Below are 20,950 nucleotides of genomic sequence, written 5' to 3'. Positions count from 1 at the left end.
AAATGATTATAATAATTTAATATCTATCTAAAAAGCTACCAGTTTCCCGCTATGTAAGTCGTTTTTCAACACTTCCGCCGGCGACTGAACATGCAAAGGTCGCTTTCAAAGATGGCGTCACTTCTACGGTGTCTGTGTGAACGATTCTAGTTGCCGCTGGAAAAAATTAATAATTATCGCATAAAACACACCTGCCGGCCGCTCAAATCGATCGAAAAGCGAACGTCACCCATTGCGGCGCGATAAGCGAGTGAAATTGTGGCAGAGCGTGAGCGTTGGACCGCTAAAAGAAGCTGTGCAAAAGTGCAAACCGAATCGGGAATCCGGGTACTTTCGAGGTGTGTGTGCGTCGCTTTTTTTGTGTGCCCGTCGCCGTTTTTCTCTGCAGTCGCCAGCAGTGCAACTCAAACATTGTGCTAAATTACATAAAGATATTAAAAGCGGAATATCTACCATAAAGCAGGAGATTAAAGGAGAAAAAAAGGAAAATTCTGCCACACACAGAGGGAGAGCGACAGAGAAGGAGCTATACAAAGCAAGCGAGAGGTCGATAACGATAGCCTTGTTTGGTTATCGCCCTCGATAGCAACAAAAACCGAGAAGAAAAAAATAACAGCGTCCTTTCAGTATGACCGCGCTGAAAACCTCACCTGCAGTGTGACCGTGTCTGCGTGAGAGAGAGCGAGCGAGAAGCGCAACAACAGTTTTTTGTGGTGAGTGTAGGCGGCGCAACCGAAAAGAGAAACTCACCACGCTCTCACCCAGAAATCTGGCACAGTGGTATCGAAATTGTAGCTAGCTGAGTAATCAAAGAGGGAGAATAAAGCTTAGGTTTAAGTTTAAATAATAACAAGCCATCCAGAAAAGAAACAATAATAACTTAAGGAGAAATATTTCAAGTACTAGTCATTTCTTTGGCATTTTATTTGTGTGTAATTACTCTCTCTATCTCTCTGCATGGCGTATAGTATATACACATGTGCAAAAGAGAAAGAGAGCGAGAGTCGGGCGAAGGAAAAAAATATCGCCACAGTTGCCGTATGCCGCCTTCGTCGTCGGTTGGGTGCAAAAGATATAGAAATCTTTTATATACACATACACACACGCCTGCCTGATATATAGAACGCAGTCGGTTTTTAATATATTCTGCAGCCCGAGAAAAAAAATAATCAAATCCAAAACCCGAAAAATTAAAGAAAACGCAACTAAACAAAGCCGAGTGCAAAATTCAAGCCAAATTTACAAGGCGAATGCAAATTTTTCAAGTGCGCAGTAAGCCGCTAAATCCCCCAGACGCAATTCGGTGTTTCCCAAAAGTTTTAATAAATAAATAAATATGTAATTACATTCGCCAGCTCGCACACACACACATGCGTATTCAGCAGCAGATTCGTTTAGAATTCGTATATGCATATATATTTTTTACTTATATTATTTTTAGAATATCGATTTTGTTGCCGCGTGCGTGTGTGTGTGTGCATGGTTGTGTCTCTCTCGCACCGAGTGTGTGTGTGTGTCTGTGAAACATACATATTTATGATAAGTGTGTGTGTCAAGCAGTAAAATGTGTTAAGAATTATGTTCATATAGACACAAGTTACCTAATCTTACTGCAAAAAAATAGAAAAAAGAAAAATAGAAGAAAGGAATCAACAAACCGAAGTGAAGCGAAAGGCAAATGAAAGAGCAAAAGCGAAAGAGCCCCATCAAAACAGCTGCGCTCTCTCACCTTTTTACTCATCCTCTTATCCTCTCGCTCTTCTTTCCATTCACATTCACATTCTCCCGTTTTTCCCATTCCAACATTTGCACTTACACACACACATATATATACTACTGAAGATCTTTGTGTATTTTGCTTTGACACCGCATTTACATGTGTTGACCCCACTTGGACCTCGCTTCCCTTCGTTGCGCCCCTCGCGATGCGTTGTGCGAAATTCTCTCGTGAACTACAGTTTTAATTCAATTATGTCAACTGCTATACACACATCCACAGTGAAACCCAGCAAGCAGCGTTAAAAAAGCAGCCAAATAAAAAAAGAAGCATCTCTGTGACGTAGGCAATCAGGAGAGCCACACACAGCTGAGAAACTGAGAAATCGAAAAATCACAAACCGAGATATTGAGAATCACATACTGAGATATCGAGAAAGGTATGCCAAGACCAACGGAAGTTGGCCCACAACAAATTCAATTCAAATCGAAACCATTTTGGGCCAAAAGCTCGCTCCATTTCCGTTCAATGCTTAACCCTTTGATTACTCATGTGGCATAACGAAATAGGGGGTTATTTTCTTCGTAAACAATTTATTTTCATAAACTATAAAATTCGTTACCTAACATCAAACTAATTCAATTGGTTATAAATTAATAGGTATTTTCAACTTTCTTTAAAGTAATATTACAGAAAACACACATTTCAAGGGTGTACGAAGTACACACCTAATTGCGTAAACTTGATTTCGTCAGATAAAAAAATATAAAATATTTAAATTTTCCTTAACGCGTTAGATCAAATGTGAATTCCAACACTAATATCAATCGAAAATAAATGTTTTCAAACCATTAAAGTAAATATTTGTACACATAGGGTTAATCTAAATCCCACCGAAAGTCTGACAAAGAACTGGTTCTAATTGATTGAGTGATTTGTTAGGCAGCGGGGAAGGTGGAGGGGTTAACTGGTAAGAGGAGGGGGGCAGAACCTGCTCGGCAAATTAACAAGTTCCAATTGATACATACGTGTGGGGACACACGAAATTCGTCGAGCCTACTCGAAATTAACATAAATGTGTCAAAATGGTAAATCATTTTGAAAGGGGGTAGGTGCGGGGTGCTCTCGCCAGGTTCACCTGTCATCAAGGTGACAAGGTTCTAGCATTGCCCTGGAAGTAAGCCATTTTATATACTGCCGGACAGATCGGTTTAATTACAATAATCCATGTGGTAACCAAGCACGCCCAGCGGAGAGTCCCCAAATTGAACGTGACTTGTGTGCAATTAAATTGCGAAGAAAACAAGATCATCGCTCGTCGTCGTAGAGCACTTAACTTTTCAGGCAATATTTCCAGTTCTCTAGCTGTCGATTCGCTCTTTGTTGTTTGTCCAAGCGGGTTTGTCACCTGCCATTAACTGCTTTTGCCATATTCGTGTTGGCAAAGCACTACTGGCCCACTGTTTTTTTTTCGCGGTAGTCAACTTGACTTTGACGTCACGGGTTGGCTAATCAAATAAGGCTTGCACTTGAAAGAAAGATGCAGCTTAGAATAGTCCGCACTTCAAAGTAATACGTTATACAAACTTGGAGGTGAAACCTATAAATCATTAGCAGGTTGTTAATTCTGGCTGTAGATATAACCACTTTGAAAAAGTTGTTCTATAAGCTTTGGGATCTTTATTGTTATTTTTATTTTTGTGGTTAATGCGGTTTGCTCCCAATTTCGTTGTCTGAATTTAAATGAAATTTTGCTTGCCAGTTGGCATTTAACATTAATAGATTTATTAACCTATTTCGATTCTAACCCACTGCCAACCTAAATGTGATTGCTAATAATCATGAAATAAGTTTAATTTTTACCTTAACTTTCAGCTTGGGCCATTTTCCTAGTAACCGATTTCTCCGCTTTTCTAGTTTATTTTCTAGGAGTATTTTAATTTTTGAACTATTTTAACGAGTTAACCTAACCGAGGCAGTCAACCCAAATAAGTGTCGTGCCACAGCGTGTGCAACAATTTGTATGCTCACTTATTGTCTGGCCACTGGAGTTTTCGCTATGAAGAGGAGAATGTAATGCTGCCATAAAATGCCTCCGCATACAAAATGTGCGCATATATAGCCGCCCAGTATATCGGGTGAAAGACGAGAGGCTCTATTATAAAATTACCAAGTCTCTGGGGCATTACTGTATATGTATGTGCTATACTATACTATAGTACCCTCCCCGGGCGACCTCCTTTGCGACTGTTCACCTTTTTTGTTGGCGGTAAACGCACATTCTACCGTCAGGCAATGTTAATTTTGTTGCAGCTTTAACTTTCCTGCCGCCCGGCCGCAGAAGTTAAAGAGCGTTCTCAGAGTCAATTTGCCTTTTGGCTCTGCCGTAAGTTGACTCTTTTCTCCGGCGATTTTCCTCTGCCGGCTGAGGCTTGGTAACCTCTTAATGACCACAAAAACACACGCTGGCTCTTGTGCACATTTCTGGCTGTCTGTTTTGACATAACTGACCTCACTCCTAGCCGCCTTATGTGGCCTGTTTTCCCTCACATTTTCTCCACCTCGTTATGTACGGATTGTTATTGCTGGGTTATGCCTGTCACTTTGAAGCCGTTTTTACTAATTTTACACAGAGAGAAATGTATTAAAAATATCACATCCTTGCTTATTAATTGCTTATTAATTATATTGATTATATAACTATTAACTAACTAACTAATTAAACTAACAATTAGTAGCAATGACTGTTTTTTTTTTTTGTAGCAGCACTCTGTTTTCCCTGAAGAATTTTTTTTCTCCCTTCTTATGCTCACTTCCACTTTTCTCGCTGCTCTAAAAATAAAGCCCAAACACATATTTCTTTCAACTCTATTCACTTCGAATTGATTTACTCCAGCTCGGTTGTAAACAAAGGTATAAAATTGCAGTCAGTGAATTGCTCTGTATCGAATTCCTTCCCATGCATCCCTTGAAAATATCTGTGAAATGTAAAGTTCCCTACAAAATGCTCGACAAATCGCTTATTCAATCTATTGGCAGTTCAAGTTTCTACTTTTTTTTTTGCCCCACCCTCTCCATTTCTTTAGTTTTTTTGTATTTGACTTCAAAATATTTTCCTTATTTGCAATGGCCAGTTCGCCCGAAGCGAAGCTACAGACTGGTCAAAGCTTTTTGTTTGATTGTTTGTTTGTTCTATTGGCAATTGAGAATCCGTTGCTGCAATGGGAAAAAATCAATTTTATTTGCTGGTTTGTTAGTCGAATATATGCAAGTATTTGTACAATCGACGTAGCTAGCGGTGGCTAGAATATATATATACATATACGAGGTATAACCTGCTGTACTCCTGTGTAAACATCTTTAGCACACCGCAAATTAATGACCGTCTGAGTGGAGGGCAAATGTTTTTCTCATTATAATTAGACGACTGTCTGACTTCTGTACTCTGTAAGCTGAATCGTTTACTTTGCACTGGGCACTGGGCCGAGCCCCAGATTTTTGCCTTTGTTTTGCAAAATGTTTTCATTTTTTACTTCGCACGGCTCGCTAACGAGAGGAGCAATCAGCTGTGGCAGCTAGAAATGACGAAAAACGCCGCGAAATGAAACTATAAAAAGCCAATTAGCCACACTAAAACTGGAATACCCTGCATTTGATCAGAGGAAAAGCGAGATTTAGTATTTGGCTTATGATTGCAGTAGATTTGTTTACAAATTGTCTGTACAGTTTGTAATAATCTGGGCAAATATTGATCTTTTTATTACGAACTCAGCTATGAAATAGATTTGTTGTTATATTCACCATCAATTGTAGCAAATTTGTATTGTTACATTTCGATGATTTATTTTCCTTTGGGAAAAACACTAAATAAATATTGATTTTTTGATTGTGAATGCGTCAGTGCAACATGTTCATTCATTTTGCTTTCTGTCTATTTTAATTGATGACCCAAAGTATCTATTAGTTTACCTTTAACTTGTCATACAGCTATTTATTCAAAGGTACATAAGGTCAATCAATATTTACAAACCTTTCATTAAAATGTGAAATTGGTTTTAAGGCAAACTAAATTTTTATTATCGCCCTCAATTGTCGATTTGCCAAATTTTTGACTGTCTACTGCACTTATTTCATGACCTCATGTCCGTTAAGTGGGCTCATAATAAACTGCCAGTTTTAATCTTCTTAAAATTTAATCGATATTGTTAGTCATGGCAAACCTTGCTGCTGAAGTGTATGTGGTTTGTGCCAGAGAAGTCCATTAAGAAAATCTACATTCATTTGGCTGCTGTCTAGCAGCAATCTATAGAAATATTTTCACATTTTATGTCAAACATTTTCATTTCTCATTTTCTTTGCTGGCTTTTCTATGCCTTTTTCCTTTGCTTTTTGCGGCAATTAATGACGTTTTCCACCGGACCAAATATATAATTTTAGATGGGGGGAAATTCGGTGGCAATGAGAAATCTTTTTGCTGATATTTTTACAGCCAGTCGAGTGGCAGGGGGCATTAAATAAATTTCCGTTTTGCCGTACATAATATATATCTATATACATTTATATTCCATGTGCAGTGCAGCTTGGAGCATATGAAATTTATTTTTGAAAAAATATTCTTAATTTATTTTTGGCTGTATTTATAGCCAAGTTTAAATTTGGGAGAAAATTCTTGGGCATGAAATCATTTGCCCTTGAATTTCCACAATAAGTGCTCTGCTTCAGACGACCAATTGCGCTCCATTATTAATCCAGTCTTTGTTTGTTATGGCCACAATGGCGTCATGGGCAAAATCAATAAACAACACTCTGAAATCGGAGGCGACAGCTGCAGCAATTAAATAAAATCGCATTGCACAATTAATAATTAAGACTCTCTGTGAAAACAAAAATAGATGGAGTATTTGAAGGAATTCCTCAGCAGGTGGCTTGGCTACCTTTTTCCATTTTCTTATCTTATCTCGTTCACCCTGAGATACATTTTCCCGTCTTTTGTTTGTGTGTGCCGGCCGTGTTTATGCGACATTTTTGCGCTGATTTTGATTAGGCGGCAGCCACGCCCACCCACACACAAACTGAAACGCCGCCCTCTTATCACAACTCAAATCGCTTAATTAAAAAGCACAAAATGAGAAAAAAGAAATAGGTAAAACTCAGAGAGTGAGAGAGGTGTGTGTGCTTTTCAATAGAAAATTTTCCATGGTTTGGCATTGAATTTGCACTGGCACATATATTTTTTTTCACTAAGTAGCACATACGCAAATCTGAAACTATATATATTATATATATACTTGTATATATAGAAATACCTCGGTAGGTGGTGACGCTATAGGCAGGGGTACATTTCATTGAACTGAGCGGCGTCTGGCGAAAATTTGCATTCTTTCAGCCTTATGTTTCATTTAGCTGTTTTCTCTTTTAATTAGTCAAAGGCTGTCGCATTCGCCGTGTGTCTTGGTCTTAATTATTTAATTAAATTGAGGAAACTGTTGTGACTGCTGTTGTCTCACCTCTCTCCTCAGCTACCCACCTCTTGCTTTTTTTACGTTTATTTCGTCATATGGTTTTGTTTGCTCTTGACTGACTGGCTGGGTCCCATTTAATAACAATACACTCGTACATAGGGTAGAGCCGAAACCAAAACAGAAATCCCCTGCCTCGAACATATAACACTTGTCGCTGATGCAATTAGTTGTGGGTCTGTGTAGATTGTCAACTAATTTCGTGGCACTTTCTCTTTTCTTTCCACCTCAGCAATAAGTTAAATTAAATCTTACATAAAAACCAGAAGCACATGGCATTTGCAGTGCTAGAAGTTATGACAGATGTGGTAATCAAATTAAAAGCGGGCATAGATAGGAAAGCTTCCTAATTTGAATTCCACATTCTATACAGTTTGAGGAAGATAATTTGGTGATAATTTGTGGAAATGGTTGACAAACTGGTTACGATTCTTTCTACTACAATCGCATAAAAAGTATCTGAACAAGTTCTATAAATTGGCATATAAATATCAAGTCTACCTTGATTAAACTTAGAACTTAGATTCCAAGAAACTTCGATTCAAAGAATCAAGAATCTGAATATTTGTGTATGGTCTGTCAGTAATCGTATACCAGGAACCTATTCTCTTTGACCCCATTTGGCACTGAATTTTTCTTACCAGGAATTCACTTTCAGAGGGTATTAAACGCTTTTGACTTGGCATAATTAAACATAAATACTAGAAAACAACCCAGCTAATGCCAGTGCATGCTTTTCGCATTAAAAGCAAAGAGTCCTTGGCGACTTGCAGTGCAGTAGGAAAACACGTGCTCAAACCCACGCACTTGGTTAATAAATGCTCAATTGCGCAAAAGGAAAATGTTTTCTATTTTCCACAACCAGCGTGTTCTGCTGACGTACACTCTACACTCGTTATACCAAAAATAGAAGTATAAAGTCGGGTCTATTTTTGTGACCCATAAAGTGCTGGTTTTCCCACCACCCCCTAAGGTTTTTCCTCCTTGTCTTTGTGTCAATGTCGCATTGCGTGAGTTGGTTTCATTTGAACTTTGGCGAGGTGTTTTCACTTCGGATGCGGGGGGTGTGAGGCGGTGGCGCCTCATTTTATTGGAATTTTAGTTGTGGGAAAGCTAAGTGGGCTATCAATAAATTGAATCATGCTGTCAATTGAAATGAATACACAGTAGAACATGGGGAAATGAAGCCTTGAACGTGGCTTTGGGGCTTTAAAGTATGTGTGTGTCCACCATTTGGGTGATAAGAAAAGCTCTCTACTCATTCATGCTGATGCATCTGTCGGATGCATTTTATTTCGTTGAGCTTTATTAGCTGACATTTGCACAACTGAACCCTTTTTTAGGCAAAGCTCCTTCGTTATCTCTGCCACGCACTCTCTCTTTCTGTTTCTCTATGCTTTTTTTTTATTTTTTGTTTTGCAAACTCGACAAACATCAATCGATAGTTTGGCTTGGCATTGTTTGTGCCCGCCATTAAACTTGGCCAGCAAGTTTTTCAATCGAGTTGCCAACTTTGTCTTCTGGCCAAGAGCGAATCTCCCACTGCCACTTCCCGCCTCCGGGATGTTTTCTAATTTAATTTATTACTGCTCTTGTTGTTCATCTTTCGCTTGTTAAGTGTCTTGAATGTTTAATGACATTTTACATGTTATAACAAGTTGCTACGATTTACGCAGTTACTATTTTCCCACAGTGACCCAATTCCCTTGGAAATTTCTTCTAATTTCGTTGGCTCTGACCAAAACCCCTCCTCGGTGTATGTGCGGTGTGTGGTGTGTATTCAGCGCAAAAGTCAACCAAACAACAGCCAAAAACAAATCAAAAATGCAGCCCAGAGAAATGTCGTCGAGTGTTGGGGGGAGCATGCCGCAGAGGTGGTTCTTCTCCATTTCCAAAAAGAATGAACAACGGCTGCGGCAGTCATGACAGAAAGTTCTTTCCCTTATTCACGACGTTGCTGACTGACCACCCACTCGTGACATTTACAATTGTGTTTTCTTCTCTTCAGCGGTGGTTCACTCAGGAAAAACCACAGAAAGTGAAATATTCTCGAATTTAAATTATATTTTGCTTAAGGTATTTCATATCTAAAGAACATTTTTATGTCTGTAGGAACAGAGATTATTGCTTTCACTTTCGCATTCTTGTCCATTTTTTAAAGAATTTTATCATAATAAATAAATGCTAGAAATACTTTGAATAGTTTCTTTCTGATTTCAAAACCACTACAGCTTTGGCTCTTTTGCTTGAATTTAATTCAACTCATTTGGAAAAGATGACTCATTGCATTGTAAGTTTTGATTTTTCAAAAATGAACAAATTTTGTTTGTTATTTTAAAAATATTTTTGACTGCGTCACTACTTACGGAAAATAACCTAGCCACCCCTCAATATTAGCTTGATATGGAATATTTCGGTGTAGATAGGGAAAAGTATTATGAATTTAGTTCTATGAAAGTGATTATTAAGTTTTTAAATTGATTTTGTTAACTATCGAAAGTTTATGACCATAATTTGAAAAAATGATGATGAACTCTAGGTGGAATACCACATTTTCCCCAGTGTCTGTGCCTGGCGATGATGGTCGTATTGGTGGATGCCTAGAGGGCACACGCTGAGCGGCCCAAGTGCTTACATTGTGCAAACTTTCGCTTCTTGTGCAGCTGATGCTGAATGTAGCTTCTGCTGCTGCCGCTGCCGCTGCTTTTCTGTTGATGTTTTTGCCACGGCTGTTGATGTTGCTGATGGGGCCGGCTGGGGCATGAAATCTTATAAAACTTATTGTTCCATTTCCTTTCACTTTATGTAAATTAAACATTGCATTATTCTTGCATATGCGCGACTGCGGAGCAGGAAGGACAAGTGGGTGGTGGCGGTGGAGTGCGAGATACATGCAGATATGTATTTGCATTTTGCACTTGGCACATGTGCCAAGTTCTTTTTCTTTTTTCTCCGCCTGCGTGTGTTGTTTACTTTTCGTTTAACAAGGCAAAGGGTCGGAAAAGCTGTTGCATATGCAAACTTAATGGCTCTGCGCTGATTTGATTGATTCCATGATATCAATACAGGGACAGTGTGTATCCAGTTCTGTAAGGTCAAGGTTTTGAATGGATTGAGTTCTTATTTTTGCAGAAAATGAGCAATTGGAACTATTGAGCAGACAAGGTTAAATTGTCAAAAAAAGGAAAATATTTGAAGATACTTTAATACCCAATGAAAATTCAAATCAATTTTTTCCCCTGTGCAGTTGGGACCGCCCACTGCAACGGGCTTTCATCGATGATTGCCGCGTATAGAAATCAATTTCACGCTGGCAGCTTTGATGATTTCCCTAGTACGTCGGCACGCAATGAAACGCAGTTTATAATTTTCGCCACTAAAACTCGGTGCATGCCAGTAATTTGTAATTCGATGCATTCGGCGCGTTTTCATCTCTCGCATTTTCACTGTCATGCCTGGATGGAGGCGACTGGCTGGGTTGATGGAGAACGGAGAATGGAGAATTCTCACCGACCATGAACTCATCTCTCGTGCGTTGCACAAAAGGATTTTGCCAAGTGGTGCCACATGTGTGTGTGTGTGTTTGTACTTTCGAGAAGGAGCATTTACTGCGTAGTTTTTCCACAGTTTTCCCCGCTTTGAAACCGTCTGCAGCCCCCCAATTCCTTAGACACGTTTCAAGTACCTAGCAAAAACGAAAACAGTGCGCAATATTTTCACACTGGAAAGGAATGTGACGAGGGTGAAAGCGGCAGAAGGGGAAATTCTGCTTATCATCGTGTCACTTTGCATTACATAAAACCGAAAAGTGTGACGAGAAAAAACCCTCTGAAAATTGTGAATTTGTGCACTAGATAAACACTATACATCAGGTATTTAGAGAATAGGGAGAATTAAAATCCACTTTAAATGCTAAACAAATCGGTGTTTTTCAACTGGCAAGCACAGTCCAATGTCAACAAATGAAAAATAACAATGAGAACTACGAGCCATATCAAAAATCAATATAAATATCATTAAATATTTGTCATCCACTCATTGCAGTGGAATGGGGAATAAGGAAAAGCTAAATGAATGGGATTTCCCCCTAGAACTCATCGAGCCACTGCTGTTTTTTTGACAAACCAAACTTAATTTACAATTACAGTAATTGCTGAATTACAAATCATTTGAATATGAATTATAGCCATCAATTTAAACGTAATACCATTAACTTAAAACTATAGTAATCGGAATTATTATAAACAAACTAAAAAAAGCAAAACAAATTATGGATTATTATAGCATAATTCCTTCTATCATGTTAATGCCTAGTTTACAATCATAACAACGTAATCTGATAATGATAATGAATCTGATTATTGAGCCATTGATTTAGATAGGTTAACTTTATAATCAACTATTGCGTAGTCAACGGTTTTTGATTTATGATTCACAAAAGTTTATATTCAGCTAATAGAAAATAAATATGTATTATACAAGATGCCACAAAAACCAATGAAAAAGATAAGCTAGTTTTGGCTAAAACGTTTACTGCAAGTTTTGGTAACGTTGAAAAGCTGCTCTCGCCCTCGAACATTTTATTTAGCTTATTGATTATAGCTGGGAAACCAATAGACATGCGTCAAATGCATACTACTCAAGAGGAGGAGGAGGCAGGATGAGCTGTAGTACTACAGTCTACGTTGTGGTAGAGCTGGCCAACATCGATGGTTGGGTGACATCCTTGATAAGTAATAGACCAATAGAGGAAATTGATTTTCTACCGCTTATACTATATATTTCATACTGTATATAGATACTGATAATATACTTATATTAACAACGCATTTCTTTCTATCTCAAAAGATAAATTAGAAGTTTCAAATCTATCGATTAAGTAGAAACCAATCGATAATATCGACATTGGCCTCGAGGCGTAGCCATCTCCAATTTGGGGGTTTTGGGTTGGGAAAATAATTTCCCACCAATGAGTGGGCGAAGCCTGCCGACTGTCGGCTGTCGACTGGCGCTTAGTCATTAGATGTCCAAAACGATGACTGTGTTTTAGTGGTTGGGCGTCGAAAATCTTATAAATGCCAGCAGAAAACAACAGGCAAACAAAGCAAGGCAAAAGCAAAACAAAACAGGAGAGGAGAACCAAAGTGAATAGCAGTGGCCACAAAGCGGACTTGTCTCATTATTTTGTGAGCCGCCCGACCTGCCTGCTGGTTGGTATTTGTTATTGTTTTCTACGATGATATGCTCGGGAATTTCGCTACCACTGCTGCTGAGTAAATAATGTCATAAGGTCACACGCACAACAACACACATTAAAGGGGGGAATACTGTTGGGCCTAATGGTTAGCCATTGTTGTTTTTGGTCATTTGTCTTGGGACTTTCGGGCTGGGTAGGGCTGGGCAGTGTTCGTTGTTCGTTGATGGTTTTATATAAAATAGCATAATAAATGGCCAGCCCAGTCTTCTAGATTCGCTATCGCCGCTGCCCATATTAAATGTCACTTCGGGGCTGACATTGTTTGCTCCCAGGTCCCCGCCCCAAACCGAAGGTGATTGAAACAAATTAAAGCGAAAAACAGTGCAGAAATTCAATTATCAACCGGGCAGCGGTCTGAAAAGCGTTGCCCATCGTTACTCAACGTGGAAAATGAGTGAAATAAAGCCTCCGTCAAAGGCAGCTGTGCAAACTTTTCACTCTCCACTCGCACCCACTCTCTCTGTTTTGCTCTTTTTTACCTTTCCGTGAGTTCCGGCTGGCCAGCTCACACTCAATCACACACATGCGTATTCTGGTGTGTCGGACACGGCGAAAAAAGTCATAAAAGTTGGTTAAGAACTGGGCCAATACCTCAAAATGTCTCATATTGTCTAAAATACCACAGAATAAATAAATAAATAATAATAATCTAATAAGAAACTTCTTAACACCCAACTTGTCTTAATGTTTTCTCTCTGTGCACAGACGCCCACGCGTCTCGATTTCCATTTCCACCGGCAGGCAGCTGGCCCAAGCGAAGTTGATCGCATTTACCTGTTTGTCACTCATACGCCTTGTGGTCCCAGTCAGTAGTTGTATTTTTTCTGGCTCTTTTATTTGCTGCTCTCTGGCTGGTGGGCATGTGGGTATGTGGGTGTTCCTGGCGATGAGCGAGTGTTGTATGGTGTGTGCTGCGACATGTTAAACATGTTTTCGCTTGGAAATCGACGGTGGGCAGTCGGTTTGACTTGCATTTGTGCAAATTTGTGTGCTTAACTGGAAACACTGAACAAGTTCCGCAATGTCGTCCTCGAAGTGAAAACTGTGCAGTAGTAACAGCAGTAGCAGCCACACACACTCGCACATGTGGTACCACTTTCCTGCCACAGTCAGGCATTTCCCTCAAATTGAAGTTCAACCTGGGCCAGTTGATTTCTCCCCCTTCGAAACAAGCCATGCAAATGAATGAGTTTTCCCAGCTTGTGCGCGTCCTTCATTTGGCTTCATTTCCGTTCAAGATGACAGCGGCATCTAGTTTCCGGTCAATGGCTTTTCCGGGCTCGTTTTGATTTAATTCAGACGCCACGCTAAATTAAATTTAACAGTTAGTTACAGTTGGCAATTGAGCGGCAACCGCTGAGCCCTAAGCTGGCCAAATTCTGGGCTTTTGCGGTTGTGAATGTCCAGAGCTTGGGAAGTGCTTTTGGTTTTCGTGGTCTGCAGGCGAAAGTTGAGCTGGCGGGAACGGAATTCAGGATTCAGTAAATGGCAGACGTCAATCAATCAATCAGGAGACAGATTGCAATTGCAAATGTAGCTCATGGGACATTTGTTCACTGAGTTTGTCAGCGAAAGCAAGGAAATTGATTAGCTAAACTTAAGAAATACCGATTTCAATTTGTTCCCAATAAAAGGACAATTTGTTACGAATACTAAATGAAGTTTAAAACCAGTTCCAGTAGGCAATTCAAATGTAATAACCTTTGAATTTACATTTGCTTTTGAATTTAAATGCTCACCTTGGATTTTAGTGCTGCCACAGTTCCTATTTTGTTATCAGCTATCTGTTATCTGGTAACAAAGAAATCACAGGCAAAGCCTTTATCTGCGAACGCACACACAAACGCACCAGCAAAGCCCATGATTAGATACACCTGTATGCTTCATTTTATCAGACTCGGGGCTTTTGCGGACTGCCTTTCACTGCGTTGTCAAATTTTGAGTAATTTGTACCGATAAGAACTATCTATCTGACGAAATGCTATACCTTTCCGTTTGATTGCAGTGCATGTGATGCCAAATATCCATAAAGCCCAATAAAGAAATAAAGGAAAGCAAACGCGAACTACTATGTGAATGCAGCAATCAGCAGTTAGCCAGCAGCAGCAGCTCTCTCTCTCAGTTAACCAAAATTGATGTGCCATTCAAGAGCAGCAGCGCAGAAGCCAGGATCAGGATCAGAGCAACGTAGAAGCTAAGCGAGAGTATTAACCAGAGTAAGGCGCATCGCAAATGCAACAATCCCTCCAGTAAACAATACAAAAACCAAGCAAAGTACAGCAAACAGAAGAAACAGGTGAGTTATTACCGTTGTTGTTGTTGACTGATGGAGTCGCTGTGAGCTAATTGATTACCCCACTTTATTCCAGTGTACATATATACAACTGTAACGAATTTAAGCAACAAGCGGTTCAAGAAGAGTATACCCTATTTCACGCCCCCAGAGTTCCCGTCTGATAAATGCCAAGATAAGTCGTTACCGCTTTAATACCGCCATCAACATTACCCAGCAACAGAAGCTGATCCAGCAACTCCAGCAGCAGCAGCAGGCGATCGCTTTCAAGGGGAAGAAACAACAACAACAACACAAGCAGAAATTGCAGTTGCAGCAGCCGTTGCAGTTGCAGATTGGTCAGGAAACGAACACAGAACAGAGAGAAGGAGTAGGAGCAGTAGAGCTGTTGGGCTTACCCAGGAGTAAAGAAAACAATTGCAAGACGCCAAACTCAACCGCAAAAGTCGCCAACATAACACATAAAATTTTCGGTTGGCTACGCAAATCACGCAACAAACGGCCAGTCGAGATCCTCAACAGCGATTTCGGCGAAGACGGCGACGAGGGCGTTGGCGAGGGCAAAGGCCAAGGCGCAGGCGAGGGAGGAGGAGCAGCTGCCAGTACAGCTGGCGGTGAAGCCGATCAATTTTCAGTGGCAAGCGTTAAAAACAAAGCCGGCAAGCTGAATACCACACAGACAGCCACGGAGACCGCCATCGATTCAAACGAACCCAAATCTGAAAAGATGTCATCGGGCACGTTTGTGGATCGAATCGACCCGTTCGCCAAACGTTCGCTCAAGAAGAAGGGTAAAAAGAGTCAAGGTTCCTCGCGCTACAGAAATTCTCAGGATGTTGAGCTGCAGCAATTGCCGCCGTTAAAAGGTAACTACATGTCTTATTTCTCTTTAAAATTTGCTTATTAATACTTCGCATTCACAGCCGATTGCTCCAGTCTAGAACAGGAGGAGCTGTTTATACGGAAGCTGCGCCAGTGTTGCGTGTCCTTTGACTTTATGGATCCCGTGACGGATTTGAAGGGCAAGGAAATCAAACGAGCCGCGCTCAATGACCTATCCACCTATATAACACATGGGCGCGGTGTGCTTACGGAACCGGTTTACCCGGAAATAATTCGCATGGTAAATAGTCGGACTACCACAATACATTTAGTATTACTCTGAAAGTAAAATATAAGCTTTTAGTAAACCTATGGCTCTATATAAGGGCCAATAAACTATTCTAAGCTCTTAATGTTACTTAATTCTTTTAACAATGTTTATTTTCTTTTTACTAGATTTCTTGCAACCTATTTCGCACGTTGCCGCCCAGTGAGAACCCTGATTTCGATCCCGAGGAAGATGATCCGACACTGGAGGCGTCCTGGCCACACCTACAGCTGGTGTACGAGGTGTTCTTGCGGTTCCTGGAGTCCCAGGATTTCCAAGCGACCATCGGCAAGCGTGTGATCGATCAAAAGTTCGTCTTGCAGGTGAGTTTGAAATACAGAACATGTAATATTTCAAGTTTATTAATATATACTTTCTGATATAGCTGTTGGAGCTTTTCGATTCGGAAGATCCTAGGGAGCGGGACTTTCTAAAAACGGTATTGCATCGCATATACGGAAAATTTTTGGGACTGCGGGCTTTTATACGAAAACAAATTAACAACATATTCTTGCGATTCATTTACGAGACGGAGCACTTTAATGGTGTCGGTGAGCTTTTGGAAATTCTTGGAAGGTATGTTGTACATCCTTAGAAATCTTTGGACCTAACGAATATTAATGGATATGTGCCTTTTTTCAACAGTATCATCAACGGATTCGCCTTGCCTCTAAAGGCCGAACACAAGCAGTTTTTGGTTAAGGTCCTATTGCCACTGCACAAAGTCAAATGCCTGTCGCTCTACCACGCTCAACTGGCGTATTGCATTGTACAATTCCTAGAGAAGGATCCATTCCTTACCGAACCGGTGGTGCGTGGTCTGTTGAAGTTCTGGCCCAAGACGTGTTCCCAAAAGGAGGTCATGTTCCTGGGCGAGATCGAGGAGATTCTTGATGTGATCGATCCGCCGCAGTTTGTCAAGATCCAGGAGCCGTTGTTCCGTCAGATTGCAAAATGCGTGTCGAGTCCACATTTTCAGGTGAGTTATTGGGTTAGAGTAAAAGCTCTTAGCTAAGTTTTATTAATGTGTTATATCGATTTTATTTAGGTTGCTGAGCGAGCTCTTTATCTGTGGAACAATGAGTACGCCATGTCGCTGATTGAGGAGAACAATGCGGTCATCATGCCCATCATGTTCCCGGCCCTTTATCGCATCAGCAAGGAGCACTGGAATCAAACCATCGTGGCGCTCGTCTACAACGTATTGAAAACGTTCATGGAGATGAATTCTAAGCTGTTCGACGAGCTAACCTCCAGCTACAAGGCAGAGCGGCAAAAGTGAGTCCGAAATTAGTATTTACTTGAGACAAAAACTAAACAATCTAATATTTTAGGGAGAAGAAACGTGAGCGTGACCGCGAGGAGCTGTGGAAGAAGCTGCACGAACTCGAATCCAATCGTTCTAGTGGGCGCACCGCCGGCGGCAGCGCTACGACATCGAACAGTGCAGCTCCCGCGGCGTCAACGTCCCTGCAGCCACCCAGCACCGCTGGTCTGAACTCTCATCAGCAGCAGTCGAATAGCAGCAGCAGCGGTAGTCTGTCCAGCGGCGGAGCCGGAGGCGACAATAATCCTGCGACCACAAATGCGAAAATCAAACAGGATAAGTCGGACAACTAAGCAAACGCAAGGCGCGCCCGAAACTAACAATAATAATTAAAAAAAAACCAACATCAGTAAAAAAGCGTAAGCGTAACGCGTTATCCGATACCCGTAAACGGCAGAGACAGCAACCACATCTAAAGGAGAAAAAAAATAGTTATACTAAACCACACATATGCTAAACATTAAAACCAGAACATATAAAAACTAAAACGTATACTCGATTGACAAGACACCAACCAAGCTGACCCGCAAGACGCTTGGGCGGCTGTTGAAGGAGGTAGAACCGAAATCTGGAGCGGGAGCTGAATCAGATCCCCGAGCGTGTGTGTGTGTGCGGTAATTAAGAATATTGAGTGCGGCATAAAAGAAATCTTTATAAATAATGTATCTTACATCTACAGCAACCAACACACACACACATACACACACACGTGCGCGAACCGTATACATATATATTACAAAAGAAGGAAAAATAATTATTAATTACGTTTAAGCGAAAAGAAGTTGAATAAAGAGAAATCATGTTAGTAAGTGAAAAAGAAAATCAGAAGAAGAGCGATAACTATAACGGATCGACGATTGTTGAAGCGCATTGAATATTATTAACTAAACATATTGCTAACTAGATCCTAGCATAGATCAGCCATCCTATCCCCACCCACGAACACTACACAACACCTCCAAAATATCACTTAAATGTTCACTTGCAAAATATATAATTGCGTTCATTTGAAAATTGTAAAATAGTTGAAACTGCGCTGCATCTTCAGATTTTTTGTTGTTTGAATGAATTGCTCCATAGAACGGCGTGTCTTAGTCCAGATTTCCCGATTTCCTACTGAAATGTATATAAAATATCAGAGAACTGTGCTCCTCCTCACCCTCCTCCTTCCCCTTATATAAACCAGAATGAAACTTTGTTACTTAGCTTTAAGTGTTGCACACTCCGTCAAGACTTCTCGAAAACAGAAATTCCAACATTTCCCGCTAAACGCATGCGCGCAGTTACGAAGTTCGGCTTTCGAATATAGGACATTGAGAAACAAAAGCAAAGCCAAGTTTTAGTATATTGTTGAAGTTGCTGCTAAACGGGCCAAGATAGACAGGGAGCCGGTAAATCTATAAATAATTAAGAATACAATTAAACTACCATACCATAAACGTACGATAAACGCTGATCTATATAAATGTATGTAAAGTGTGCGGAAAATACACAAAAATATATCTCCAAGCTGAGGAATAGGCGCATGCGCAGTAATCGAGATGAACTCGGCAAAAAATGAAAGAAAATGAATTCAAATATTGAGCATTGTAAAAAGATTAAGCTAGAGAAACCAACAACAACCAAGCAAACGATTGTTTATAGAACAAGGTTATGGAAAATTCAGCTTGGCATAGACTCTTCTCCCCCCAACCCTCCTTTACGATAATTGGCATCTTGCGAAACATTTCCAAAGTCCACTCCATGCTCGATGCACCCACATCCACTAATATTATCCTTTGCATAAATGTATATCTCTGAGGAAAGCGGTCCAGTGTCGTCGATGTCCCAAAATAGTTTGCAAATTCCTTTCTCAGACTTTTCTTCTCCTCGATTTAATTGATTTATTTTCAATCCTCACGGAAATGCGCACAATTGTCATTCGATTTGCTAAACAATGTTTTCAAGTGTAAATAATGTAGCTAAGATGAAAAAAGGGGGAATACTTTTGGACCGCTTTCCCAGCATCTCACTCACTCACACACACTCTCTTAGCCGCACTCATAGTAAGGAAATATATAAAATTTATATATGAAATATACTATGCATATGTATGTTTGTTCATTCAACTCTCACGCCCATCACAAAGTATAGAAGCATGCATTATAGGAGCAAAAACTAGGAGCGGAGGCAGGCGATGATAGGGAAGTAAATAGGACGAGATGAAAATATCCACTAATGAATGTCTCATTAAGCGAAACCGCAAAAGTTCATATAATATTAAAGATAATTGTGTCTGTGAATCGTGAGTTATTATACACATATATGTATACATATATTGCAAAAAAATAAGAAAGAAAAAAAACTATACAAAAAAATCTAAAGGAAACGTAAAAGTTAGCGTTATTATTAAATATGTTTGTAAAACGTCAACAAATATGCAGCAACAACAAAAACAAAAAAGTAAACAAACAAACAAAAGCGAGGGAGAAGCGTTTGAAGTGCATCAACTAAGGAGTCATCAGCGGCTAGAGCAGAGAGAGTATATTTCGAAAAAAAATTGAACCTATGGCCTAAATACTAAGCAACGTGTGTAAGAAAGTTTTGCATCTTTATATTAGCGTGTAATTAAATAAAACAAATAGCTAAACAAAGCCCAAGCCTAAACAGCAACTACAACTAGAGCTACTACAAAGAGAACCCACAATTATCATCCTATACCCCCCTTCCATCATGTTCCTTCCCCTTGAGAAGCAATAGCGATCAGATCATCTAGCTCCCGAACGTTAAGACTTACTGCCTTTAATGATCCCAAGAAGAACACCAAAACACTAAAACTAAAGTAAATAAAGAACAGGAGAAAGTAGAATGTTAGAAGTCGAAGGCAGAAGTTCTTGGCCTGTTTGTTATGCCAATCCCGTAACACCAAAACTCTATTCCTAACTAGCAGATCCATAAAACACACATTCACACACACACGCACAGACAGGAATAGGACCCATCTCTAGTTAAAAGTTGATGTTCGCATAGGATGCCAATCAGTGACAAAGCAAAAAACATATTCAAATAATGTAAAAACGAAAAAAACAACAACAACAACAAGAATTAAATACAAAATGTTGAAAAAGAATGCCTAATAAACGATAAATACTTATATAAGTCAAGTGGTCTAATGATTAATGTCTCTTAATTTCTGTTTGTTTTGTGATCAACACTTCTGTTGCACTCTGAGTTAACCTGTTTAGTCCGCTTTCAACTCTTATATGGTAACTTTAACTATAGTTTCTATTATTGTATTTATATGTATAAACAAATTGAGCATGTTAAATCGTAACTGCAGAAGCTGCTTAGAGCCAGCTGAGCAAAGAAGTATAAGCAAAAGCAAAACTCGTTAAGTACTTTTAGAGACAACAAAAAACCCTGTACTAAGAAGTGTACTAAAAAATAAAGTCGCATTAACAACGTTGCATCAAAAAAGCTAAAAAAATTTAAAAAAAAAACAAATTAAAATGAAAACGGAAAAAGCTAACAACAAAAACCAACAACAATAAGAGCAAAGAAAAATAGTTAAAGCGCTTAAACAATATATGGTAAACACTATGGATACTAACAATGAAATGAGAATGAGCCGATGGAAAAGGATAAATATATATGTGAATTATGTATTTTCTTATGTTCTAGACTTGTAAAAAAAACCCTATCGTATAT

The 20,950-nt window shown here is 39.7% G+C and overlaps 1 protein-coding gene across 5 annotated transcripts; it reads left to right on the top strand.

Moving 5' to 3' along the window:
• The first annotated feature begins 107 nt into the window (after nucleotides 1-107).
• Nucleotides 108-20,907, top strand: LOC108115794 (serine/threonine-protein phosphatase 2A 56 kDa regulatory subunit epsilon isoform). 5 transcript variants are annotated; one of them, XM_017227373.2, is made up of 10 exons: nucleotides 946-1,272; nucleotides 2,000-2,156; nucleotides 14,499-14,789; nucleotides 14,863-15,652; nucleotides 15,710-15,909; nucleotides 16,065-16,259; nucleotides 16,322-16,512; nucleotides 16,582-16,915; nucleotides 16,985-17,214; nucleotides 17,271-20,907. In XM_017227373.2, the coding sequence occupies exons 4-10, from the start codon at nucleotides 15,514-15,516 to the stop codon at nucleotides 17,554-17,556; spliced, it is 1,575 nt and encodes a 524-aa protein (XP_017082862.1). In that variant the 5' UTR covers nucleotides 946-1,272; nucleotides 2,000-2,156; nucleotides 14,499-14,789; nucleotides 14,863-15,513; the 3' UTR covers nucleotides 17,557-20,907. The 5 variants fall into 5 exon arrangements, with proteins under 5 accessions (XP_017082861.1, XP_017082862.1, XP_017082860.1 ...); XM_017227371.2 differs by having other exon boundaries at nucleotides 946-1,338; XM_017227375.2 differs by having other exon boundaries at nucleotides 1,114-1,128.
• Nucleotides 20,908-20,950: the final 43 nt, after the last annotated feature.

The sequence above is a fragment of the Drosophila eugracilis genome, unplaced genomic scaffold, assembly GCF_018153835.1.
Source record: "Drosophila eugracilis isolate 14026-0451.02 unplaced genomic scaffold, ASM1815383v1 contig_367, whole genome shotgun sequence".
Taxonomy (NCBI): Eukaryota; Metazoa; Arthropoda; class Insecta; order Diptera; family Drosophilidae; genus Drosophila; species Drosophila eugracilis.
Note: the sequence above shows the minus strand (reverse complement) of the source record. Positions and strands in the feature narration are given on the sequence as shown.

Excerpts from the sequence above, each read along its gene's own strand:
- LOC108115794 (XM_017227372.2), top strand. The coding sequence starts at position 15,514 with ATGTCATCGGGCACGTTTGTGGATCGAATCGACCCGTTCGCCAAACGT. Across the intron at positions 15,653-15,709 it reads GCAATTGCCGCCGTTAAAAG|CCGATTGCTCCAGTCTAGAA; the intron begins GTAACTACATGT and ends TCGCATTCACAG. Across the intron at positions 16,916-16,984 it reads TGTCGAGTCCACATTTTCAG|GTTGCTGAGCGAGCTCTTTA; the intron begins GTGAGTTATTGG and ends GATTTTATTTAG.